The 26,204-nt window shown below is 41.2% G+C and overlaps 1 protein-coding gene across 5 annotated transcripts in view; it reads right to left on the bottom strand.

Moving 5' to 3' along the window:
* Nucleotides 1–1,512: 1,512 nt before the first annotated feature.
* Nucleotides 1,513–26,204, bottom strand: part of ANAPC4 (anaphase promoting complex subunit 4) — a 35,611-nt gene continuing 10,919 nt past the window's right edge. For 3 of the 5 annotated variants that reach the window (XM_038752784.1, XM_038752785.1, XM_038752786.1), the window contains exons 4-29: nucleotides 24,108–24,240; nucleotides 23,062–23,136; nucleotides 22,889–22,915; nucleotides 22,748–22,792; nucleotides 21,950–22,034; nucleotides 20,255–20,365; nucleotides 19,031–19,114; nucleotides 18,226–18,312; nucleotides 17,540–17,604; nucleotides 17,228–17,270; nucleotides 17,043–17,119; nucleotides 16,008–16,108; nucleotides 15,871–15,922; nucleotides 13,092–13,147; nucleotides 12,260–12,309; nucleotides 11,594–11,650; nucleotides 10,933–10,989; nucleotides 10,298–10,391; nucleotides 8,320–8,417; nucleotides 7,758–7,819; nucleotides 7,637–7,675; nucleotides 7,442–7,543; nucleotides 5,190–5,264; nucleotides 3,840–4,013; nucleotides 2,255–2,378; nucleotides 1,513–1,885 (exon numbers count right to left, since the gene is read on the bottom strand). In XM_038752784.1, coding sequence (XP_038608712.1) covers nucleotides 1,637–1,885; nucleotides 2,255–2,378; nucleotides 3,840–4,013; nucleotides 5,190–5,264; nucleotides 7,442–7,543; nucleotides 7,637–7,675; nucleotides 7,758–7,819; nucleotides 8,320–8,417; nucleotides 10,298–10,391; nucleotides 10,933–10,989; nucleotides 11,594–11,650; nucleotides 12,260–12,309; nucleotides 13,092–13,147; nucleotides 15,871–15,922; nucleotides 16,008–16,108; nucleotides 17,043–17,119; nucleotides 17,228–17,270; nucleotides 17,540–17,604; nucleotides 18,226–18,312; nucleotides 19,031–19,114; nucleotides 20,255–20,365; nucleotides 21,950–22,034; nucleotides 22,748–22,792; nucleotides 22,889–22,915; nucleotides 23,062–23,136; nucleotides 24,108–24,240 — 2,222 coding nt within the window. In that variant the 3' untranslated portion in view covers nucleotides 1,513–1,636. Of the gene's footprint in view, nucleotides 1,886–2,254; nucleotides 2,379–3,839; nucleotides 4,014–5,189; nucleotides 5,265–7,441; nucleotides 7,544–7,636; nucleotides 7,676–7,757; nucleotides 7,820–8,319; nucleotides 8,418–10,297; nucleotides 10,392–10,932; nucleotides 10,990–11,593; nucleotides 11,651–12,259; nucleotides 12,310–13,091; nucleotides 13,148–15,870; nucleotides 15,923–16,007; nucleotides 16,109–17,042; nucleotides 17,120–17,227; nucleotides 17,271–17,539; nucleotides 17,605–18,225; nucleotides 18,313–19,030; nucleotides 19,115–20,254; nucleotides 20,366–21,949; nucleotides 22,035–22,747; nucleotides 22,793–22,888; nucleotides 22,916–23,061; nucleotides 23,137–23,807; nucleotides 23,871–24,107; nucleotides 24,241–26,204 lie in introns of those variants that run through there. The other 2 variants (XM_038752787.1, XM_038752788.1) reach the window with 2 other exon arrangements.

The following is a 26,204-nucleotide window of genomic DNA, read 5'->3' as shown; positions in this document are numbered from 1 at the left end:
GCAGGTGGTTCCAGGTATTAAATCCTGGGACAAATCAGACTTGAGCAGGGGGCTGCCTGCTGGACTTCTGTCAAGAATGAAAGACTGTTCATTAACATTTTATCCTTCTTTAGCAGATGCCCACATATTGGTTTACCCTCAGTTCTATTTTATGGGCTCATAAACTCAATTAATGTTCTGTTATAATTCTTGTTTCAATTAGCAGTTTTCTTCACAACTGTGAATTTTAAATGTGCTGGAGAGAAAGGATAATTAAAGGTGGGTTGAGAACAAGAACTTCTTTTGAAACTTAAATATTCCAAGAGAGCCAGAGACATGTATTCAAGCTGATTGAAGGTTAGGAAGAGAAAGTAAGATGTTCCATTGGAATTTGCTGTACACGCAATGAAAGCAACAACAGAGAATTTTTGCAGTTCTTAGCTGTATCACAGAATCAAAATTAGCTCGCCAGTTTTTTGGTTGAAGAGGAAGGTCAGACTTAATAAAACACACTTCTTCATGTACTTAAATACCAGTCTTTAAACAAGGCACCACCATAAAATGTGCTTCCTTGAGTACAGTCTGTGATGCCATGTACCCAGAAAACATAGTGACGGGGAGTATTTATTAGTTACCAAACTTTCGTCAAGGGACTAGAGGTAGAACATGGATAAGAATCTGGGAAACCTGAGTGAGAGCCCACCAGCTCCCAAACCACTCTTCCTCTCCTGAACCGAATCCAAATCAGGCGCAGCTGTCTTTCTGCTTCAGAAAGAGAAAAGCAAGAGTTTCAGTCACTTGGGAATGATGATGAGCGTGACACTGGTTCAGCGCTTCTTATGGGCCAAGCACTTTACTGTGCACTGGATAGACCGAGAATAGTTTGGATACAGTCCCTGCCTCACTTGGGGCTCACAGTCTAAGTAGGAGGGAGAATGGGCATTGGTACTAACGCTAATTCCATCTTGTTGAACCCAGAACCTCTAACGCCCCTAAGGAATCCCACGGTGCAGTTGCCCTCATCCTCCAACCTTTCTATCGCTGATTCAAAGAAGTAAGCGTTCAGGAACCGAAACAGAGGGAGGAGAGATTTTTTTTTTCTCAGGGCCAGAGCAGCTCTTCTGGTATGTAACGGAGAGGACAGTATAGGTCATTTTTGCAATTTTACAGGCTCAACACAACAGTTCCCAGCTTTTCGTTTATAACGGACATATTACAGTAACATATACAAAGTACATGGGGGGAGGGGGGACAGATTTTTTAAACAGATATCTGTGTCATGTACCACCGAAGGCTGCTATGCAATCATTTAATGAACCTGAAATGGAATAGCTTTCCTGAATAATGGGGCTGCTCCCTGACAGTTAACTTTCTGGGGACAGCACATACTGACCCCACCTCCCTCACCTCCAATTTTCCCTCAAGAAAAACCACAAGTAGACATTAAGAAGAGACTTCAGCCAACAGAGATCCATCCAACACCCCTAGTGTGAAAAGAAGACCAACCCAGCTATTAGATGATGTCCACTAACATCGGCGACATGAACAATTGTTTATTTCTTTGGTACAAAGAAACATAAAGACCAACTGAAGAACACCCTAGGCCCTGTTCCGATCTGAGGAGGGGCAGGGAGGGCACCGCTCACCAGAAGCTCTATTAAGTGTCCAGGTTGGATTCGGCTTCCTCGGCCTCCTCGCCAAGCCCCGCGGACCCACCGCACAAGCTGCTGTCCTGCTGGTCTGCAGACTGATTCAGCGCTTCCTGCTCTCTGGGCCCACTGCGGAACTCTTCTTCTTCTTCCTCCTCTTCTTCCTCCTCCTCTTCCTCCTCCTCCTCTTCTTCCACCTCCCCATCATCTTCCACATCCATTTCAAACACTCGGACGTGACGGAGATTTGAACTCAGCTACGGAGACACAAAATCGTTGTGGCTTTCAGATGGCGAAAGTGAATGTCCCTAAAATAGTATGATAGCAGAATCGCAGATTCTGTAAAGGGTATAAGGCTACTAAATAGGAGTACAAATTCTTAGCTGGAGTACTTATTTGTAAAACAACCCTAATGAAGGTCCATATCCAGCTCTAGCATCCACGGATACTGCTGAGGCAGGCGTCTCCGACACACTCCGGGGAATGGTGGAGGGCGGAGATGAGCGAGTTAACCTCCAGAAGCCCCCTAGTAATCTCCTACTAAGCCCTCCAAGAGCTTAGAGTTACCCAAGTAGCCGGAGATGGAAAGCCTTTATTTCCCCAAAAGACAACCTGTAAACACTTACCACGCACGAGACTTTTCGAATACCATTCACAGCAACGTACTGTGCTTTCATATTCTCCAGGACTCTCCACTGACTCTCCAGAAGGACGGTATGTGTGGGGATAACATCGCTCTGTTCATCCAGCCTAAATAAAGTAAAAACCACAACATAAGGGTACGATTCTCTTTTACTACTGTGGGAGAGTGTGGAAAAGGAGGCAACGCTTGGATCCACCATTTCCCCGAGATGCAGATGAATTTTAGAGAAGTCACTTGGCCCACTTAACGACCCGGTCACTCCTTCCCAGAGGAAGACAGGTGTTTCTTTCAAACAGCAGGAACTTGGTTCAGGCTCTGGTCACCTGAGGAGGTAGCAAACCCATGCAGGCAATGTGGTGCCCGCTATCTTCTCAGTGCATAAAGAGTCTCGGGAGATGAGACCTACCTGGTAAGTTCACTGTGGGCAGGGAACGTGTCTGTTATATTGCTGTGTTGCACTATCCCAAGTGCTTAGTGCAGTGCCCTGCACATGGTAAGCGCTCAATAAATATGACTGATTGCCAATTTGTACTTCCCAAGCGCTTAGTACAGTGCTCTGCACACAGTAAGCGCTCAATACAATTGAATGAATGAATGAATGAATGAATGAATCAGGGGATTCCTGCTGATGGCTCTGTTTCCCCACCCAAAAGGGTAAGCTCTGTCTGCCAGGAATCCCTAGAGGCAAGACTCTGAGCAACTAATCCAGCCCGGGTGACACTGTCTTAACCTAAGTTTAACCCCTTTCTCCAAGATGCTGGGGGGTGGGTGGGTGCAGTGTGTGTGTGTAGGGGGGCAGGGAGTAGGGAACTGCACAGATGAACATCTTACATCATTCCCCACTCCCAGGACACTCCCTGCCCTCCTGCAGCTCCTTCCTCCTCCTATCACCCATGAAGGGGTCAAGAAATACTTCCTTCTCCCACAAGTTTTTCTGCTAACAAAGGTTACCTTGGACCACAGTCCCTGCCAGATAATCGGCCTAAGCAGCACGGCCTAGTGCATAGGGCACGGGCTGGGAGTCAGAAGGACCTGGGTTCTAATCCCGGCTCTGCCACCTGTCTGCTGTGTGACCTTGGGAAAGTCACTTCACTTCTCTGTGCCTAAGTTACCTCACATGTACAATGGGGATTAAGACTGTAAGTCCCATGTGCCCAACCTGATGATCTATTTATTTTATTTTGTTAGTATGTTTGGTCTTGTTCTCTGTCTCCCCCTTTTAGACTGTGAGCCCACTGTTGGGTAGGGACTGTCTCTATATGTTGCCAACTTGTATTTCCCAAGTGCTTAGTACAGTGCTCTGCACACAGTAAGTGCTCAATAAATACGATTGATTGATTGATTGATTGTCTCTACCCCAGCGCTTAGAACAGGGCTTGACACATAGTAAATGTTAAACAAATATCATTATTATTACTAATAAACCAGACAGAATAAGCAATCAATTGTCATCAGATGACAATAAGTTTATTAATTCAGATCCCCTGACTGCATATTCTCCCAACAGAACCATTCCTCCACTTTCCAACCCTTAAATTGCGAGGCAACCAATGCAAGCAGCTCAGTACCTTTTCCCAGGAGTCCCACTGAACTCCTTCTCTGCATGTTCTTCATCAGGATATACCGAAGCCAGTGGCAACTGGGCCAAGACTCTCTCCTTTCCTTCTAGTTCTGAGTTCTCCTTAAGAATGACCGTTATCGTTTCGTCGTCATAGAAATGCGCATCTAAACAGCTGTAGAAGCTGAGGGAGAAATAAACTGTCCATTGATGTGAAATCATACACCAGGAACTAAAATGAAAAGTTTTATTTCATCCTGTTCACGGCTCGGCTTGGAGATTTGTATTGTACTTTCCAAGGCACTTAGTACAGTGTTCTGAATATGGTAAGTGCTCAACAAATAATAATAATAATGATGATATTTGTTAAGCGCTTAGTATATGCAAAGCACTGTTCTAAGCGCTGGGAAGGTTACAAGGTGATCAGGTTGTCCCACGGGGGGCTCACAGTTTTAATCCCCATTTTACAGATGAGGTAACTAAGGCAAAGGGAAGTTAAGTGACTTGCCCAAAGTCACACAGCTGACAGTTGGTGGAGTAGGGATTTGAACCCACAACCTCTGACTCCAAAGCTCTTTTCACTGAGCCACACTGCTTCTCCATACGACTGACAGACTGATATTCTTAGACTGCCTTAGTTTTCTCCAATTTCCCTGGGTCTGGAGTGGTCTGATGGGATATGGAGATATGCAACGATGATCTTAATAAGAGAGGAAGCCTTGTTAAGGGTGTCTTGGTTAAACAGCACACTTGAGATCAACGTTCAGAATATGCAAGAGATCAATGTTCAGACCCTACCTAAGCCTTTTTGTTCTCCCTCTTCAATCAGGACAGCCCTAGAAATGCCACAAATAGCCTTAGGGGAGTGCTTCAGAGGAAAGGTGTTATGCTGACTGACTGGGTTTTCTCAGGGAAGTAGAGATAAGGAAGTACTCGGGAGTTTCTCATCAAAATATAAAAACCACAGTCCAAAAATCTTTCCCTATAAAGATAATGCTCCCCTCATCATTAATTTCAAGAGACAAGTGGTGGAGCAAGAAAGAACACAAGAAGTGCCTTTAACCCATCTCTAGTACCATTTCTCATTTCTCAAGTTCATTGCTAGCACTTTAATCACTTGATCGGTGCTCCCCTCTGAATAGTACGTTCATACTGGTTGGCCCAGTTTTATACCTACAGTAACTGAGGCACAGAAGGGGAATAATTCCTTTGCCCAAGGAGCTAGAACCCCCAACCTCTCAGCTCCCTCAGAGACTTGGTCTTTTCAATCATTTCCCGACAGCTCACTTCATTCCAGGGCATACAGGAATACTAGCACAAAATGATGATTCCCACCATCAGAACAAGGTTCAGGACTAACCTTCCTTCCAAATTTTCACTGGTAGTGTTCAAGAAATTTCCGAACTCAAGAGCAAGTAATCCATGATTGGCAGACCTTGGAAGAGGAGGAAAAAAAAAGAGAGAAGGTAGAACTTTTAAAACCAATCTAGAGAACGAACTCTACTATAGTAACTTCTCTAACTGCTTAATACAGTGCTGTCTACACACAGTAAGTGCTCAACAAATACAATTGATCGAATGGCTGAAAGCCCAACATTTTTTAACGGCTTTAAACAACTGTAATGGAAACACTAGCAAATGACTTGGATAATATGTCATAAACCAGGTCTTTTTCCCACCACCGGTGAGACTAAGCCCCAGTCATCTGTTTGTTTTTTTATGGTATGTTAAGTGCTTACTCTGTGCCAGACAGTGTTCTAAGTACCAGGGTAGATACAGATCAATCAATCAATCAATCAATTGTATTTATTGAGCGCTTACTGTGTGCAGAGCACTGTACTAAGCGCTTGGGAAGTACAAGTTGGCAACATATAGAGACAGTCCCTACCCAACAGTGGGCTCACAGTCTAGAAGGGGGAGACAGAGAACAAAACCAAACATACCAACAAAATAAAATAAATAGAATAGATATGTACAAGTAAAATAAATAGAGTAATAAATATGTACAAACATATATACATATATACAGGTAATCAGGTTGCACACAATCCATGCCCCACCTGGGACTCACAGTTTTCATCCCCAATTTACAGACTGAGGTAACTGAAGCATAGAGGTGAAGTGACTTGTCCAAGGTCACACAAGCAGACAAGTGGTGGAGCCAGCATTAGAACCCAGTTCCTTCTGATGCTCAGGCCCATACTCTATCCATTAGGCTGCACTGCTTCTCTATTTTCTTTGGTATCTTACAGCTCCTGATTGGGATGAAGGTAGTTCTTCACAATGTCACAGCCCAACCTTTTTTGGGGGGCGGGGCGGGGGTTGCCCTCCGTGGTCTCATCTTGGCCCCAAGAGTTAAACTCCAATTCGAGACTTATGTAATAGTAGTAATACTATTTATTAAGCACCGGGAGAAAATACACATATGGAAATTACACATGGTCCCTGTCCCTTTGTGGCAGGGAGAGGCTCACAATATTTGTTGTGGAACTGTACTTTCCAAGAGCTTGGTGCAGTGCCCTGCACACAGTAAGTACTCAATAAATACAACTGAATTCATGAATCTACCACTGTGACTCTCTGGAGCCCTGGCTGTGACAGTGATGTTACTGATTCTCCTGGGATTATTACCAGGCAATAGGTAGATGCATTTACTATCAAGGTGGGATTTTAGCCCCTTTCCTGCTCAGAGTTACACTTCCAAAACTCAATACCAATAATAAAAAGTGTGGTATTTGTAGAGAAGCAGCATGGTTTAATGGAAAGAGCCCCGCTTGGGAGTCAGATGACTTGGGTTCTAATTCCGGCTCCACCACTTATCAGCTGTGTAACTTTGGGCAAGTCACAACTTCTCTGTGACTCAGTTACCTCAACTGTAAAATGGGGATTAAGACTGTGAGCCCCAAGTGGGACAACCTGATTACTTTGTATCTACCCCAGTGCTTAGAACACTGCTTGGCACATAGTAAGCACTTAACAAGTACCATTATTATTATTATATTATTATTAAGTGTTTACAATGTCCCAAGCACTCTGCTAAATGCTGAGGTAGATTTAGGATAATCATATAATAATAATAATAACAATAATAATCATCATGGTATTTGTTAAGTGCTTACTATATGCCAGACACTGTTCTAAGCACTGGACACAGTGCCTGTCCCTCACAAGTCTCACAGTCTAAGAAGGAGAGAGAACAGGTAGTTGATCCCCATTTTACAGGTGAGGAAACTGAGGCACAGAAAACTGCCCAGAGCCATACAGCGGATAACTGGTGGAGCCATGAATAGAACTCAGATCTCCCAACTCTCAGTCCTGTGACCTTTCCACTAGGCCACCCTGTTTCAATAAGTACAGCAATCTTTGGGAGTTAACGGAGTTTGGAGGGGAAAAAATAGCATGATCTGGAGCTCAAGTTGTTAGAGCTTCTCCAAGGCTATAAAAAACCTTATACTGAATAACTAGAGGTAGCACTTAGCATATAGTTAGTGCTTAATAAATGCCTTAACTCAAATTAGAGCCCTTTGTAAAAGGCAAAGTGTGGGGAAATGAAACAGCAACAGAGGTTCTGTGGGTCTTAATCAATTTTTGAAAACTGCCATTAATGCTTACCGGGAAATATCAGTGTGTCTTCTCAAAATATAAATTTTAGAAACTGAACTTTCCAACATGGTGAAGAGAACATAATGAAGGTTTGAAGACTTGTCATTCCACCTGAAGAAATAAGAGCAAAATAAAACGTGTTTGGAGTCCAAAAAAAACAAAAAAAAAAGGGCAACGTACACTCAAATTTAGAGAAACACTTACAAGAAGGGCAATTTAAACAATCTAGGGATGGAGTCCTCACTGAAAAGGAAGAGAAACACATCAGAAAAAGCACTAAATTCACTGCTAAATTACCCCCTAAAAATGGAGGGAAGGAGAATACCTCTTAGCTGTTTTGTACAACGGCATACAGATGGCTTGATGCACGGATTTGCCAATAACATCCTATAAGAAAAAGATGAGCATTAAAAATCCAACGATACGCCAGAAGTTTTTTTTTAAAACACACTGGCAGTGGCCCTAGTGTTCACAGTCGCAAATCCTAGTTTGCAGGTATCTCTAGGATGAATTTTCTTTCACATGTAACTCTGACGAAGTCACAATAAACAGGAAAAACATGATAGATCTTGGGGGAAGCAAGGCCAACCCCTCTTGCCTAGCGGGACCCTTATTATCTGTTGTTTTAAAGTACAAAAAAAGAACACTAAAGAAGCAATGCAAGAGACATTATCCTACCACTCCTCATTCTGCCCCGGTTTTGAGAATAATTAAAACGCTCAGTCCCAGTGTGGTCAAGGCCAAAATCTTCCACCTGTTCTAAACCGGGAAACTGTTTAATCACAACACATCTAATATAAGAACTATGACCATTTATACAGGAATGAGCAGAAAATAGTCCAGACTGCTACTCCTAAATCAGTACCTGCATTTGATTGGAAACTTACTGCTGGCTTTTGCAAACAATGATCAATGATCTCCTCCATCCTTCTTTTAACGAAGTGCAATGACTTTTGGGGGAAACAGGGAAACAGCAAAGGGCTTTCTAGAAACAAAGTTACAAATTAGTCCAATTAGAAAGATGCTTGCAGCACCTGGTGGGCCGTCAAACTCGACTCTGGGGGAGTCTCCCCATTCCCCCCTCACCCTGCCCTCCCCACCAAGATGATACGAGGTTAGAAATGTGATATTTAATATGAAAAAGCTTTGTAAAGTGGAAGCACTGAACAAAATCACAATGAATGTTGCTTATTAGTAATACAGGGGTCACACTGACTCTTCTTCAGACAATAGGATTGAAGTCATGGGGGTTTTCTCGCCCAGCCTTCTACTTTTAGAGAACCGAATCCAAAAACACCAGCCCAGCCTTCGCTTATTCTTTCTGTGCTTCATCCCCTCCCCTCCTTTATATTAGAAGCAGCGTGGCTCAGTGGTAAGAGCCTGGGCTTGGGAGCCAGAGGTCATGGGTTCGAATCCCAGCTCTGCCACTCGTCAGCTGTGTGACTTTGGGCAAGTCACTTCACTTCTCTGGGCCTCAGTTCCCTCATCTGTAAAATAGGGCTGAAGACTGTGAGCCCGTCGGACAACCTGATCACCTTGTACCCCCTCAGCGCTTAAAACAGTGCTTTGCACATAGTAAGTGCTTAACAAATGCCATTATTATTATTATTATTATTTGGATGGTAAGCCCCTTGAAGGCCAAGGGATCTTGTGTAATTTTCACCTGTGTCCAGTACTCAGGACAGTGTTCTGCACAAAATAAGCATTTGATAAATACCATTACTATTACTCCCTATTTAATCTAAGTAGCTTTCCTACTGGAAATTCTCCAACGGCTTCCCACCCATGGCTCGCCAAAGCAGGCCTTTTCCTGCCCCTGACAGGGTCAGCATGGAGCTGGGCAATCTGATCCATTCCTTTCTCATCGAGCTGCGTTTAGCAGGAGTTTCAGAACAGTACAACCAAGAATTTATCTTTAGCTACGTTTCCTGGAAATCAGCAAGGGTCCTTGGAGTGGTGGCCCTGCCTGCCACGCAGCTTGCAAACAGAAAGAGAGACGGTTAGATGGAGGACAGCTGAATGAAGGAGAGAGGGCATTCTCTGACCGGTTGAAGTCTTCCTTCCCTAATCAATCAATGGAAAGGAAGACAACAGAGTGGAAGGTGGACAAGAGAAGGCTAAGGGGAGGCAGCATGGTCTTGCGGAAAGGACAAGGGAGGAGACCTGAGTTCTAGTCCCATGTAAGCCACTGGCCATTGGGAGATCTTGGCAAGTCACTTAACCACCCTGGGCCTCAGTTTCCTCATCTATAAAACGAAGATATAATAGATGGTAAGCCCCGTGTGGGGCAAGGACTGTGTACAATCTGATAATCCTATCTACTCCAGTGCTTAGCACATAGCCAGAGCTTAATAAATACCATAATTATAAAGAAACTGGACTATGAATTGCTCATATCTGATGCCCTTGAAGAGGGATGGGTGGACTTGGAAAAAACAAAACTTAGAAAAGACCCAATTCCTGTGCTTAACGTAGTTATATTTACAGATATGATGATCCACACAATCATAATACACCAACACAAATGATTAACAAACAAGTCCCCAGATATAAGACCTTCATCATTTTTTATAGCAGGCTCTCAGCCTGCCCCTGGGAATCTGACTAGGGGTGGCGAGGAAGCGCTGACCACCGCACTCCTCTTTCAACTCAGTGACCACAGGGGAAGGCCATTTTACTATTTTGGGGAATACATTATTAATACCACTCAGTGGCAAAACGTTTTCTAAATCTGACACTCTTTTTTTAGTGCTCCCTGTATCTGGACCAAAAGTTTGAGAGCAGGAAAAACACTGCAAGGGAGGAATAAGATGAGAAACCGGTTGAATGGAGCCCCTGGCCATTGTTTTCCCCGCTGATTATCACCTTTAAGATGTGTGCTATTTTGAAGAAAGTCAAACCACTGGTTTCCTTCTGTGTTTGGGGGTGAAACAAGATCATCATCTTCATCTTTCAAATACTAGAAAGAAAGGAACGAAGTGAAAAATTCAGGAACAAAGGGATTGTGTCAGGGGAGAGCCTAGCAAGTTTGGTTTCCACTTCATTTGATTCTCCCTGACAAAGTCTCTTAAAAAGTATGTGGCTTAGGTTGTCAGGTGACCACCTTGCACAAAATGACACACTATTAAGCAACACAGAGATTCCCAGAGATTACAGCCCTGTCGATGCACAGGCCGGGAGTGTAAAATTGAATGCTCTACTTCCCTGTACCCGGCCAACAGAAGAAAGCAAAATTTCATCCTGGCCCCCATCGCTAGTGATAATCTAGTTTTACCTGTGTTAATCAACATTTATGAAGGGCAGGGGCGCTCCCTAACCCAGCCTGCTGCCAGCATTCAATAATTATCAGCTTTTATTGAGTTCCTCTAATAAAGCAGGGCAATTCTGAGATCGATTCATCAATATACTTGATCTAGAAGCTCTGTACTTGCAAAGTAGAGGACTAAATATGGATGGTATTAAATTTCATTGGTGTTTATTCGTTAAGAAAAGTTACAAACCTGACCAACCCGTTCTACATTGAAGTATTTTCCTTTTCGATTGTAAAGCTCTGGTGCCTAAGGGAGACAAACAGATTTTAATGTAAAACCTGTTGATTTTTCCTTTTGAAAATAAACCAAATTTGATTTTCAATACTGAATGTAGTTTTCCAAAGTACGTTTTTGTTTTTTTTTGATGGCATTTATTAAGCGGTTACTATGTGCAAAGCACTGTTCTAAGCGCCGGGCAGTTTACAAGGTGATCAGGTTGTCCCACGGGGGCTCACAGTCTTAATCCCCATTTTACAGATGAGGTAACTGAGGCCCAGAGAAGTTAAGTGACTTGCCCAAAGTCACACAGCTGACAAGTGGTGGAGCCGGGATTTGAACCCATGACCTCTGACTCCAAAGCCCGTGCTCTTTCCACTGAGCCATGCTGCTTCCCAATAGCAGTTTACTGCACTTTACAGGACCCACGTTCCAAAATATCATAAGACGAGCTTTTTAAAAAATAAAATATAGGTAAAAAGGCCCTCAAATTCACGTATTTAACAATTTTTAAATGGCCATTAATATGACTTTTAATTAGACTAACCGAACCTTTTTATAGTCTTTTTATAAATTGTTTTGCAGCTTAGAATCTCCATAGATAGTATTACTAAGACTCACAACTCCCTCTTACCTCATTGAAATGCTCAGTAAGAAAATCAGCAACAAATGTGATATCTTTTTGGGTCATCTACCAAAAACAGAGGCAAATGCAGACACAGACAGAGAGACAAGTTAAAACCAAACGCATCACCTAGGCAATATATACAAACTCAAATAAAATCAACATTGGATATCGACAAACGGGACAATCTTGCCCTCTATTGAACAATTTGGAAAAATAGGTGATTTTCTCCCCCTTTGGAGAAAGAGCAGTAGAAATCCAACGACAAAGATTAGAACGACTGCAGCGATCATGCAATCTTAGGTCTGAAGAAACCTCAGGAGATGACCTAGCCCGGCCTCGTAATTAAAAGTTAAAAATCCCCCCACTTCACATTTCACCCATTCGGCCCTAATGGGCAGGAGAAGCCGGAGGGGCCTCTGGGGAGCCTTCAGGAGTGAAGTTATCTGAGGAAACAAGAGGAGAATCTATCTCCTGGCAAAGGATGCCTGAAGTCTCTCTCTCTGTTGCCCTGTACAGAGGAAACTTGCTGGAAACTTGGAAACAAGGAAACTTGTTTGTTTGTGTTTTCCTGGGCCGGCTGGGGGCCCTTGCTGTATGTGGGATGCTCTAACCAGGCAACAAAATTACAACAGGTCCAGCTTCTTTATTCCCTTTGCTGGGAAGAGTTACGACTACCTTGTTCAGTTCCGGAAGAACATGGTCTTCGGACATCCTCAACATAGCTGGCAAAATTGGAAGGAAAAACCAGTTTTAAAGAGGAAATCCATCAGCCTTATTCACCTAGCAGAGAAACAGTTTGCTTACATTATCTAAAACTCAAAGCTTCGTTAGCCGCCAGGAAGCCAGAGGTTAGCTACTTTACCTAACTAGAAAACAAGCCTAGAATTTTGACCTTCACTGTGGCTCTGTTTATTCACGCAAAATCCCTTGACAACTCAGACCCCAAATTACTCTTTGCCCTCAATTATCTGGATCTTTCAAGTGGATTGGGCTTTGAGGCCTGGAATATTCTGAAAATTCACATCAGGTGCAATTTTGTCCCCAGGTCTCTGGAGGATTATCTCTAGAAGGGTACCTGCCTGTCTCTTGTAGGGGAAAACGCACCTGCAATAAAATGATTTGCCTAATGTCATACCCCGTGGCCAAAGTGAATCAAGAACACAAGCTTTCTGCCTTCTCTAATCACTGGAACATTTGCCTCCTCTTTCCAATCATTTGCACAGACATTATCAAATTTCCAATGAGGTAACAAACAATAATGCCCCAGAAAATAGGCAGTAGCCCAAACCCTTGATAACATACGCAGATCTCTTTATGTTAAAAATTTCACATCTCTACTCCTTTGCAAAAAATAAATCCCATGAGGGAGAACTTATTTCAATCATGATAAAAAAGCAAACGGTAACATTTTAGCAGAAGAATTTTAGCATTCTAAAATTTTATTCCCACTCTTAGAGAAATACCAGAGTTAGACTAAGAACGGAAAAAACCCAGATAGGCTTACCCACATACAGCCACCGGAAAAAAGCTTTGAAGTTTTTCATACTGCTGTCAATGACTCTAAATAAACACAAAAACAAATAAACAAAACCCATGCTTAACATTTTTTAAAACATTTTACACTATAATGAAAGTAAAAAATTTGATTTTAACTATAATCATAGGCAACTCTCAATGTTAACTGTATCGCATTTGGATAAATCACAGGTTTAGAAAATCATACATTTCCCCTAAGCAAAGGCCCAGAAACACATTCTAAAGGAAATAACTGACCCATTTGTAACATCAAAGCACATTAGTCAGGTTTCACAGTGAGCTGACAACACTGTGACATCTTCAAAAGCACGCTGAAAGCTGGAAGATTTCTTAAGACTTTAGTCAGCAAAAATATTCAGTACTAGTCTCATAATCATGGAAATACTCACTGCTCCGTAAATTGAAAAATCACCAGGCTCAATGGGTGACTAGTTATTAAGAATTTGTTCTATACCAGTCATTTTGGAATTACAGAATGCAATTTGCAAGAACAATTACCAATCCTCACAACTGGTCCACAAAACCTAAATGTCATTGGCTTGTACTCATGTAACCCTGAAATACATGCAAACAATCTTAATTTTGAGGGCAATTATTTTGCGATGTAGATGAAGGGTAATCATTTAAGCAGTCCACAAAATGTATCTGAAATATTACTCAGAGTAAATAATACACGAGGCTTCCATTGCACCTCTAACCCCCAATTCTCCAAACCTTTTGAAAACATTAAATCTCATCAACCCGCTGGGAGGTAGGTCAGTGTTATTAACCTTACTGAATATAGTAGGACACGGGAACAAGAGACTCAGTGAATTGTTCAAGAACCTGAGATAACAGAACCGGGTCCAAAAAGGACTAATTTCTAAGCCTCGGTTCTGGGCTCGCTGCTTTTTCAGGATTTTTTTTGATGCCTATGAGGCTTAAAAACTTTTTTATTAACGTTAACAATGTGAACTCACTTCATTTCGCTTACTCTAGCCAGGCTATTTAAAGATTAAGGGCTACTTTCTGAAAGTACCGTTGTATGGAAATGGCTTATACAACCCAGGGCATATCGGGTTAAAGGTATTTATTCTTCGATTGAAAATGAAATTCTCGTCTGACGATTTATAATAGGGCACTGTACAACCCAATGGAAACTGTTGGGAGTATGTAAGGTAGGAAGGCTCTCTGTGGATGGACTGATTTTGGTGTAGACTGCCCAGGAGGGATTAGATTTCCTTCTTTTAGGTCTTCCCCACCCTAGAAGGTGACTCGCCATCCCACCTGACAGTTTTCCCATTCCCTCGCTAAAAACTTACCCCTACACCATGGCAGCAGAATTCCCATTTCGGATCCCTCACTAGCTTTGCCTACACCACTTGGAAGAAGTCACTGAAACCCCTGGGCCCAAGCACCTCTAAAGGTCTCTGTGAGTTTATACAATGAACTAAAATTCCAGGGAAGCAGTGTGGCTTAGTGGAAAGACCATGGGCTTGGGAGTCAGAGGTCATGGGTTCTAATCCATGTTTTGTTCTCTGTCTCCCCCTTCTAGACCGTGAGCCCACTGTTGGGTAGGGACTGTCTCTATATGTTGCCAGCTTGTACTTCCCAAGCGCTTAGTACAGTGCTCTGCACACAGTAAGCGCTCAATAAATACGATTGATTGATTGATTAATCCCTGCTCTGCCATGGATCAGCTGTGTGACTGGGCAAGTCACTTGACTTCTCTGTGCCTCAGTTACCTCATCTGTAAAATGGGGATTAAGCCCACGAGGGACAAACTGATTACCTTGTATCTAGGTAATAAGCGCTTGGAACAGTGCTCGGAACATAATAAGCACTTAACAAATGCCATCATTATTATTATTACTGTAGGATAATTTACTCAGTTATTATTTCAGACTTTGGAAAATTGCTGAGTAAAATTGTTGAAGATGCCCATACAAGTAACCAAGTTTCCAAGACACCAACTTTCCGTTCTCTAAAGAAATCACCACAGGAAACTGATGATTAAATGGACATTCACGGGCTCCTTAGACTTCCTACTCCGAATACCTGCTGTGCCCTGTTCTTTTTGGCTTGTTCCATGAAGCAGAGCAAAGTTACCAGTGGAGTGATGCTAAATGAATTGAAAAAGAAGCAATCTTCGACACAGTCACAAGCTCATCTCACTCCTCATCATGATGAAATCTCATCATCTCTCTGGGATCACCACAGCTCGGCAGTGGTGGACCAGGACAATGACTTGGTAGACAAAAATCAATGTTTAAAGTGTCACCATTCTATTTGGTGAGTTTTTCTCTAACTTCCTTCTTCAATTAGATAACAGGGCTCAGAGGACAGAATACAGACTGCTGAGTGGCTTCAGGCAAGCACTTAACCTCTTGCTGTCTCAGTTTCTCCATCTGTAAAATGGAATGACACGCTGTAATATACCTACCTCCCAAGAGGGCTCTGAGGTAACGAAGGGATGAAATGCATTTCATTCAACCCATTTCACCTACTGAATTCTCCCGTGACGTAGTGAACCACACTTAGCAAACCCAGTTTTAGAATCATGCTGAACAAATCAAATACTTTAAGTTTTAGGACAATCACCCCTCACCTTGGGTTTTTTTTTTTTTGGCTATTAAGCAGACAACTAGGATTGGGTTTTTAATATCTGAATTGCATTGTGCGAAGGAAAATGGTTTGAACTTCACGTTCGGTTCAGTTTAGAAAAACACCCCAAGATTTTTAGGATCCCTATTCAGCTTAATACTTACTGGAGAAGTTCATTAGCTTTCAGTATAAATGAACCCACAGCAGTAATGGCATCTGACGAAAAAAAAGAAACATTTATTTATTAGCAACAGCAACAGCAGCCATTTTAATATTCTGTATTGGAGAGCAAACTGATTACCTTCAATTCCAGTGGCATCTAATCCAAGAGGTTCATATTTCTGTTTCCACAAAGCCATTCCTTTTAATTCACTTAAGTGGTACAATAAGGCCTCAGATCCACTAGGAAGACAAAGTCGAGAAGCATAATTTCTCTATTAATCCCATCACTCACTCTCCTTACCCTGGTTACCAATTTGCCCTCCAAATTCCAGGTAGCCAGCATTAAATTTCAGACTGATGGGACATTCTCAAATTAACTCGCCAGAACTTCTTGCAACATCAGTCACTGTCTCACAAATAATCCCCATTGTCTCTACAGAGATTGCTGAAGGATGAAATTAATATACCATTGTTGTTCCCAATCTGTGCTGCCACTATAGACCTATCTTTAAGTATTTGAGTCTGGAACTGTAGTGAAGTAAAAGCCATCTCTGAACCCAAGACCTCAGCATCATTTAAGGCTGGAACATCAACATTCAAACCCAATCCAAATTTCCATTCACTGGTCTCCTGGCCAGGCCAGTGATCAATCCTAAAAACACTTTCTGCAACCTGACCAAGGCCGGTTAAATGTAACACCGTACGCAAGCAAGACTCAATGAGCAGGGTTCACCTGCTCTGCGTCTCTTGAAATAGCCCAGCTTTTGATTTAACAACGAAGATCAAGAACCCCAGAATGGGAACACTGAGATTGGGAAAAAAAGGCCAAAGTTAATGTTGGCAACGGAGCTGAGCCAGAAGCCAGGAGGGTAGATTGGCAGGGAGGAGAGGTGGGATGGGCTGGGGTGGGGTGGTGCGGGGGAGAGAAAGTCTCAAGGCAAGGGGCGCAGGGAAAGGTTGATGACTTACAATTATGTTGTGACCCTGCTACATAAAAACTTATGGGCAGAAAATAATAGCAAGAGCCTTTTTCAGTTCTACCTGTCCTGAAAACAATATCCCTTCAACACAATCTATTTTTCTGACAACCTCATACGACTCCTGACAATTTATGAAAGCTTTTCTCTGGAGTTCAACAGTGTCAATGTCAAAGAGGCCCAAACCAACATCATACCTCTGTAAGTGACTGATGACCAATTTTTGTATACTGGAGTATGAAGACTCTATGGACTGACCAAGCTTTTTTAAACCCTAGATAGAAAGAAGAAAAGAAATTAGAATGGAATATAATGTGCAAAATAGACTTTATAAAATACATCCATCCCAAGGCACACACATACATGTATATTTTCACAATACCTTCACTGTCAACTGGTTCATTAATAGAGCCTGCAGTTCGAGGCTAAAATATTAAAAAAATAAATTTTTAATATGCTCCCCTTATGTAATTATTGAAATTCAAATGTAAAATTATGAAAATCCAAACAAGATCAAGCAAGGGTCTTAAAGGAATCTTAAAGGGAATATAGTGAAATCCCCATAAGAAGGCTACCCAAATTGCCAAAGGAAAGAGGGATATAGGGATGTCATTTTCAGACGCAGGCTGACACCTGTTTAAGCTGTCATCTAAAAGCACTGTCAAATGTCCAAGTTGGCCATCTGCCTTATTACCTCGCTTTCCCCCACAATAGCAGCTGCATGAACTCATCTTGCACGGAGGTGGTGGTGTTCTTTTCCTAGTAGTTAAATATCATTGAGACACGATGAATTATTTCACTGAGGAACAACAGTTTAGAACTAAAGACATTTTACTCCGGAGCGCAGGAATGAATTCACTCCACCACCCCTGCAGGTCCATTCCACTCTGTAGGTCAGTTGATTTCTGCCACCTAAATGACTAAAACAGAACTGCTTAGCTGTATGAACAATTACCCTGCCTAAAATGTTTCCAATCCATCTGTCCGACTTTTTATTCTGCCTCTTTGGAAATGAACTCTCTGTGTAAATGTCCCACAGTCAAATAACATTAAGCTGCTACCACTGAATAGTTTGGTCCTCAGCTGGCTGAGTTGGTGGATGGGGAGAGTGGTCCCATAGTTTAATAGCTGCACTACATCGATCGTTTTGCTATATAATAAAGCCACTCAAATTATTCTTTGAAACTGGGGCTTACTCTCTTATTTTAACCTTAATTGGAGATGTTAAAGGAAACCACTTCCTTTGACGATTTTTATCTTCGCTAATTTTTAATAAATTCCAGTGTGGGATTTCTTAAGTATATAGGAGAAACATGCAGAAAAACAATGATGAGACATGCCATCGTCAACTTTCTTTGTTGGAAGCTGCAGAAACAATACCTGGACAAATTTGGTTAGGCGGGAGTCCATTTGCATCAGAATTTCTTCCCATGCTTCACACATGCATGTCAGGGACAACTTTATATACTATCAAGCAAAAGGGGCAAGAAATTAATATAACAAAACAGATTCAACCAAGCCAAATTACAACTATTCATTTTATCTGTTCCACTATTAATTTAACTTTCCAAAAGGGATCCGAAATTCACTCATGAATAATTATATGGATTTGGTCAGAAAAGCACCAGTGTCTTTATTACGTTTAAGGGTTTTATCTTTGCCCTCCAAATCAAATTGCTTAAAATTGCAAAGAAACAATATTAGATGGTTTTTAAGTCTATATTTTGCCGAGATGCTTGTTTGTTCAAATCATCAATTTTCATCAATTGAGCTTTTAGAGGAACAGGTATAAATTGGAAAGGTCCAACTACCAAAAGCCTCCCTCATTCAGCTACAAGTAAAATGGCTGCTCTGTAGTATTTGATAACTTTGTGCAGTCCCTTTCAAATCCTACCAGAACAGTTGGGGCAGATGAAAAAAACTCAACATTTCTCAAAAGCAGTGTCTGGTAAATTTCAATCACATCTTCTAAAGTGTGGTACAGCATTGTGGAAAAGCATGGAAAGGGGTGTGGGGGGCATGGAGGGAGAGAGAGAAGAGAGTGTGTGTTTGAGCGCATGCTTGCGTGCACACTCTCTGGATCTTAGAGCATCAATTTTCAGAAGTGAAAACATATATTTAGGAAATAGGTACATCAGAATTCTATAAGGTGAGAGGCTTACACAGTAAACCTCTTAATAAATACCTGTAAGAGAGTTGAAATGTGAGTAAACTTTCTGGCCATCCGAGTCACTTCAGGTAAGTAAGATGACAATAGGCTAGTATCAAGCTGTAAAACAAGACATATAATTTGCCATTAACCAGATCAGCTGACCTTTGACTTTAATGAAAATACTACCAAAAAATAACGTTTCCAAGGGCAGAAAGAAATATTCAGAGGTAGAAAGTACAGTCCCTTACCATCCAAAAGACATCGCTTGGTGATTAGACTCTGATGTCCTCCTTTATGGCCATAGTGAGGTTTGCTTAATTGCACTTTAAATACATTCACAAGATAGTCTTCTATTTACTACCCCCTTAAGTGTCTTCTGGAGCTCCTGAAGAGAAACGGGGTGGCCTCCGGCCTTCCCCTACCCCACTTCCAACACTAAGTAGAATTGAATTTTAACAATTTTCAAGAACCAAGATGCTCTGCCTCTATGGCAGCCGTTCCAATAGGTGCAGTGCAATCTCCATAAGAGGACACTGCCTGTTGCTCAGATGCTCCCAGTTCTATTAAGGGCCCTCCTCTGTTTTTTATCTGCTAAATCCTTCAGTGGGAGCTAATTATCTGGGAAACATTAGCATTCCCTAGTGGTCAATGTTTATTTTGGAAGAACAAGTCAAGTGGCAACCCTGACTGGAAAGATGTTGAAGCACCTCCCAATCAATCACTGGCACTCATTTAGCATTTATTGTGTGCAGAACATATATAAGTAAATGCTTTGTGGCTGAGGGAGAAGTAAATATCGAGTGCTTAAAGGGTTCAGATACAAGTACATAGGTGACACATAAGGGAGCAGTGTGGCTTAATGGATAGAGTACAGGCTTGGGAGTCAGAGGACATGGGTTCTAATCAATCAATCAATCAATCAATCTTATTTATTGAGCGCTTACTGTGTGAAGAGCACTGTACTAAGCGCTTGGGAAGTACAAGTTGGCAACATATAGACACAGTCCCTACCCAACAGTGGGCTCACAGTCTAAAAGAATCCCGGCTCTACCGCTTGTCTGCTGTGTGACCCTGGGCAAGTCACTTAACTTCTCTGCACCTCATCTATAAAATGCAATCTAAAGGAGAATTTGTCAAGATGGTACTGAGCGAGGTATTCTAACCACATTCTAGTCCAACTAAGGATATTATAACCAATTATACACAATGTAGTGACCAACTCTCTGTTTAGAATTTTTAATTTAAAATGCTGCTTACCTGAAAATACGTAATTTCCGGAGAACAGTCTCCCGAAACCTGTACCTCTGTAATAACTGATAAGGATTTCAAATCACTTGATAAGCATAATCCAAGACAGGATCCAGCAACCTGAAAAAAAGTTCAATCCCCAAATTATTAAATTTACTCATTTATTTCACATTAGTTGACTATTCTGTTTGGGCTCAAATGATCATACCTTTGTATGCTATATATGAGGCGAAACAATCAACCAGCACTTACAACAGTGCTTTGCAGATAGTAAGAGCTTAATAAATGCCATAATTATTATTATTATTATCAAATTTGCCCTTGCAGAATGATCAATGGTATTTATTGAGCACTTACTGTGCGCCGAGTATGGTAATGAGCACTTGGGAGATTACAGTGTAACAGCTTTGGTACCCACGCTTCCTGCCCATGAGTTTATGGTTTCAAGGGCAAGTCTTCAGGATAACAAACACTTGCTGCTCATGCTCCTGTCTCTTGCCAGGATTAAAGTGGGTAATGTTTCCAAGTCCAGAACCAACAAACGGATTCCGCTTTTTCCCCTCTTACCCTTCCTCCAGTTCCAACCCAGCCAATCCCTTCTGAAGGGGAACAGAAACCCGGAGTCACTCAGTGGACCAACAACTTCTGCAGATGCCAGAGTCTCTTATTGCTAAGCCCACACACTTATAGCCAATTTTTTCCTCCATTGATTGGCAAGAAAATTAGGTACATTCTATACGCTCCTTGAAGGCAGGGATCGTGTGTACTTATTCTATTGTTCTTTCCCAAGTGCTTAGCACAGTGCTTTTTTAGACTGTGAGCCCACTATTGGGTAGGGACTGTCTCTATATGTTGCCAAATTGTACTTCCCAAGCACTTAGTACAGTGCTCTGCACACAGTAAGCGCTCAATAAATACGATTGATGATGATGACGATGCTCTGTATACAGTATGTGCTCAATGAATACTACTGGCTGATTGCTGGAGAGGACCGGAGAAGTTTGCAAAAGAAGTGAAGCTGGAGGAGATCAGAGCTACTCTTCACTCATTGGATTTTAGACACCACAGACAAATTCAATTTTTATACGCGCTCCTGATTCGGTTGTACCCCAAAGGCTACTGCAATTTTTGTCGGTAAATATGATAGCTAACTCTAAAAAAAGGCTCCACGCTGAAGCAGCGTGGCTCAGTGGAAAGAGCACGGGCTTTGGAATCAGATGTCATGGATTCAAATCCCGACTCCGCCAATTGTCAGCTGTGTGACTTTGGGCAAGTCACTTCACTTCTCTGGGCCTCAGTTCCCTCATCTGGAAAATGGGGATTGAGACTGTGAGCCCCCCGTGGGACAACCTGATCACCTCGTAACCTCCCCAGCGCTTAGAACAGTGCTTTGCATGAAGTAAGTGCTTAATAAATGCCATTATTATTATTATTATTATAAATCAAAGCACTCTTTTTTTTATACAACTGTTTCCATTTGATGGACCTAGGATGTGGGATGCATCGCTTCAAAAAAAAAAACCTCATAGGTCACAAACTATGGCTTATTAATCATTCTTTCCAGAACACTAGCCTGTTCGCACTTGAAACACTGTTAATAGTACAACTAAAGTTAGATGCAAACAGAAGGGTTTTTTCCTCATTAATCATATGGTTGAAGTACCTCAAGAGAGAAGCTAGAGAAGATTTAAAAGAAAAACTTACCCCAGTCACCATAGCAATTTTATACATTCCATAAGCATAAATCTCTATAAATCCAGCATCTCCCCCAAGGACAAGAGCATTAAGCCTAATTAAAAATAAGGGAACAAATCGAGGACCATTAACATTAGGAACAATGGAGCTCTACATAATTAAGATCTTAATTTTCTTTACCCGGCAAGAAGTACTACTTGTTTATAATTTACAAACTAAGGCCCACCTGCAGTGGGGAATTCACCATCGAACACTCAAAATCCAACCAATTTTTAACTGTCTAACTTTTTAACAGAATTATATTAACATAATTACGTAAATTCACCAAGACCCATACCCTGATAAACTGTTCGATCAAGCCTAAATGCAATCAAGGCTGGAAGTGAGAATTAAAAATATTAAAACAAAAATCTAGCAGCAGTTTAACGGCATCAACTGCATGCATCCTTCTTATGACAACTCTTAAAGATGTAGATAAAAGTTGGTGAGTGTGGAAAACTTTTCCTGAGCCTGAAGATTTTTTTTTTAATAAAATCAAAATACCCTGGATTTATTTTCCCTTTGTATTTTCTGGCATTTAAATTAAAATGAGAAGGATGATACTATTAGAGGTTGAGACATGAACGACATTTGAAAAAAAGTGATGGACATTCACGACAGTAAAATGCTCAAGGTTTGCTAATGTCAGCAAAGAAATAGGATCACCACAAGATAGAATCTTCTCCTACCACTCTTCAAAACTGGCACAACCATCAACTTATTTGCTATTAGAGGGTTGCTACTAAAGAAAGGTCAAAAATGATTTACCTGACGTCACCCAAGAGCTTCATGATTTCATCAGATTTTTCTTCACTAAATTAGAAAAATAATTAAGTTATCATTTAGCTGTGGAGTAAATAATAATTCTTTAATTTGAAAGAGTGTCAAGAGAATGGAGCTGTTTCTTACCTAAATATTTTTGCAGTGGTGCTATAGCTACATCAAAACATAAATTGGGAAGAGGAATGCTTTCAGGTGCAATTATCGAATGTTATCTATGAACATTTTCTTGGACACAATTAATTTAGAAAGAAAGTGGAAATGGCCCCACGTGAAAAAGGACATCTAAAGCTGACACTTACTTTTTTGGCAGGGCAGGGAGTTTAGGGAGGAGAAGGTTTGATTCATCTTCAGCATTATAAAAGGATGTTAGAACACTAGGGAATAAAAATGTTATAGAACAATAAGTACTTAATCTTTTCAAAGAAAGTGCATTCTTTTAAAAAGAATAAAAAGAAATGGAGAAGTCGTTTTTCGAAGAAAAGAGACAAGGTTCTAAATTGGTGAAATGCTTCACTTCTCTAGACAGTAAGCTTGTTGCGGACAGGGAACATGTACACCAACTCTGTTGCTCTCCCCAAGTGCTTAGTACAATGCTCTGCACACCATAAGTACTCAGTAAATATCACTGACTGATTAACCCCCAAATAGTCAAAACTTTTGACATCATTTACTAGGTACCTGACATGCTCCTTTCATAATCTAGGACTATCAAGTATATAAGTATATCGCAATATAGTCTGACCATTCATGGAGAAGGCAAATCGAGCCGCAACTAGTTACACATCTTGTTACTGCCTGACATAAATGACTTAAAGGAGAAACAAGATCCTGAAAATGTGTTTTCTTTAAATACAGGAAATAATAGAGGTCTATGTGACTCTATTTCACCATTAAAACAATATTGCCCCCAAAACAGCCATTCAAAAGGAGGGTTGAATTGCATTTCTAAGCAAATTTATTTCGAGTCCGAAATATGTAAATTGTTCAATTACGTTTTTAGGTTAAATGCCACATGAATTTTGACTTTATTTAATTCTTAATCTACCTGCTTTCTTCCGTTACTTCCATCCAGTGCATATAAATAATGGTCGTATCCACAGAGAACGAATGCAAGGGAACAAGATCCTGAAAATGTGTTTTCTTTAAATACAGGAAATAATAGAAGTCTATGTGACTCTATTTCACCATTAAAACAATATTGCTCCCAAAACAGCCATTCCAAAGGAGGGTTGAATTGCATTTCTAAACAAATTTATTTCGAGTCCGAAATATGTAAATTGTTCAATTACGTTTTTAGGTTAAATGCCACGTGAATTTTGACTTAACTATTTAATTCTTAATCTACCTGCTTTCTTCCGTTACTTCCATCCAGTGCATATAAGTAATGGTTGTATCCACAGAGAACGAATGCAAGCTTTCAGGTTTTTCTACATCACACAAAATCACCTTCTTGGTATCAGCAAGACCAAAGGCCAGAACTATAAGAAATAGAAGGCCAAGGGATTAGCATAAATCAAATGTAGCCTCCTCAAAATAATTATCAACACCCCAAATCATATCAAGCCATCAGAACCTCTAGCAATTATGTATTTGTTTATCCTCTGCACCTGCATATACATGAATATTCAACTGAACATTCAATGTTTTCTGATTCCAACACTTACTAATGTTTTTATGTCTGTCTCTTCCATTGGAGTGTAAACTCCTTGAGGGCAGAAGTGTGCCTTGTGCAGCGTGACAGTGGAAAAAACACAGGCTTGGGAGTCAAAGGACGGGGTTCTAATCCCGGCTCTGCCGCTCTGCTGTGTGACCTTGGGTAAGCCACTTGACTTCTCTGTGCCTCAGTTACCTCATCTGCAAAATGGGGAGTAAGACTGGGAGCCCCACGGGGGACAATCTGATGATCTTGCATCTACCCCAGTGCAGTAAGCACTTAAATACCATAATTATTACTATTATTACTATTAGGTTGTACTTTCCCAAATGCTTACCACAGTACATTGCACTTATAGGCATTCCATAACTACGATTATTCCTACTGCTACTAGAGCAAGTATATTAAATGAATTTGTTGTTTCCCCCTGTATAGCTCAAGTGAGATGAACCACACAAATCATCATCATCATCAATCGTATTTATTGAGCGCTTACTGTGTGCAGAGCACTGTACTAAGCGCTTGGGAAGTACAAATTGGCAACATATATCAACACAAATCAACTCTGATTTGTGATTCACTTTAATTTGGGGCTCACTGTTCAACAAAGTTTATTGTTTATTATAGAGAAGCAGCGTGGCTCAGTGGGAAAGAGCACGGGCTTTGGAGTCGGAGGTCATGGGTTCAAATCCCGGCTCTGTCACTTGTCAGCTGTGTGACTTTGGGCAAGTCACTTAACTTCTCTGTGCCTCAGTTCCCTCATCTGTAAAATGGGGATGAAGACTGTGAGCCCCACGTGGGACAAACTCATCACCTTGTAACCCCCCAGCGCTTAGAACAGTGCTTTGCACATAGTAAGCGCTTAATAAAATGCCATCATTATTATTATTATTATTCATAGCTGGTCCCTGAGACAAAACAATGTTTACACTAACAGAGAGTTTGTAAGGGAGGGATCCTATCAAAATATTTAAAAATGTTAGATTTACAAATGCAAATACCGCAGCTGTTATTATTAGACCTTTCACCCATGATCTAACCCCCTTCTAAGCCACTGTATTTAGTGTCTTGGCTAATTGTATACTTTCAAACAAGAGTCCCGAGGTTTAGTCTCACACTAGAACAAAACACACAGTCAGTACACGCAACAGATAACCAGCAATAATGTCCTGCTGCACTAGCAGGGATCTTTATCGTCAAGGTGTACTGAAATCTATAAAATGACATTAAAAAAAAATTATGGGACTACCAAGTCCTAAAAGCTTTCTCATTCGTGTTCTTTTAGAAATTGAAGGAAAATATTAGCAACAGAATCCGATGTATATCCCTGTTCAACTGCAATTAAATCGGCACTGTCGACTTTTATTAACAGAATCCACCTGCTCAACAAATGTGATTTTATAGGAGAATCTCCAGATATGGACCCAATTAGACAAGGAGCCGAGCTCTCTCAGAGAGTCTCCTAGTGTACTGGGCACTAAACAAGACAATATAAACCCCATTAATTCAGATCTCATGAAGGAGCTAATCATAAATACTGGATCATAAATACTGGATCATAAATCATAAATACTCGATCAGGGAGCCAGAGTTAACCCTCTGCTACCAGCAACCCTGAAGAGTTGTCAGGGGCAAGAGATTAGACTCTGAGCCCGCTGTTGGGTAGGGACTGTCTCTATGTGTTGCCGACTTGTACTTCCCAAGCGCTTAATACAGTGCTCTGCACACAGTTAGCGCTCAATAAATACGATTGATGATGATGATGATGAAGAGAGGCAACTGCAAGCC

Source organism: Tachyglossus aculeatus, chromosome 10 (assembly GCF_015852505.1).
Source record: "Tachyglossus aculeatus isolate mTacAcu1 chromosome 10, mTacAcu1.pri, whole genome shotgun sequence".
Classification (NCBI taxonomy): Eukaryota; Metazoa; Chordata; class Mammalia; order Monotremata; family Tachyglossidae; genus Tachyglossus; species Tachyglossus aculeatus.
This window is presented reverse-complemented; position numbering and strand designations above follow the sequence as displayed.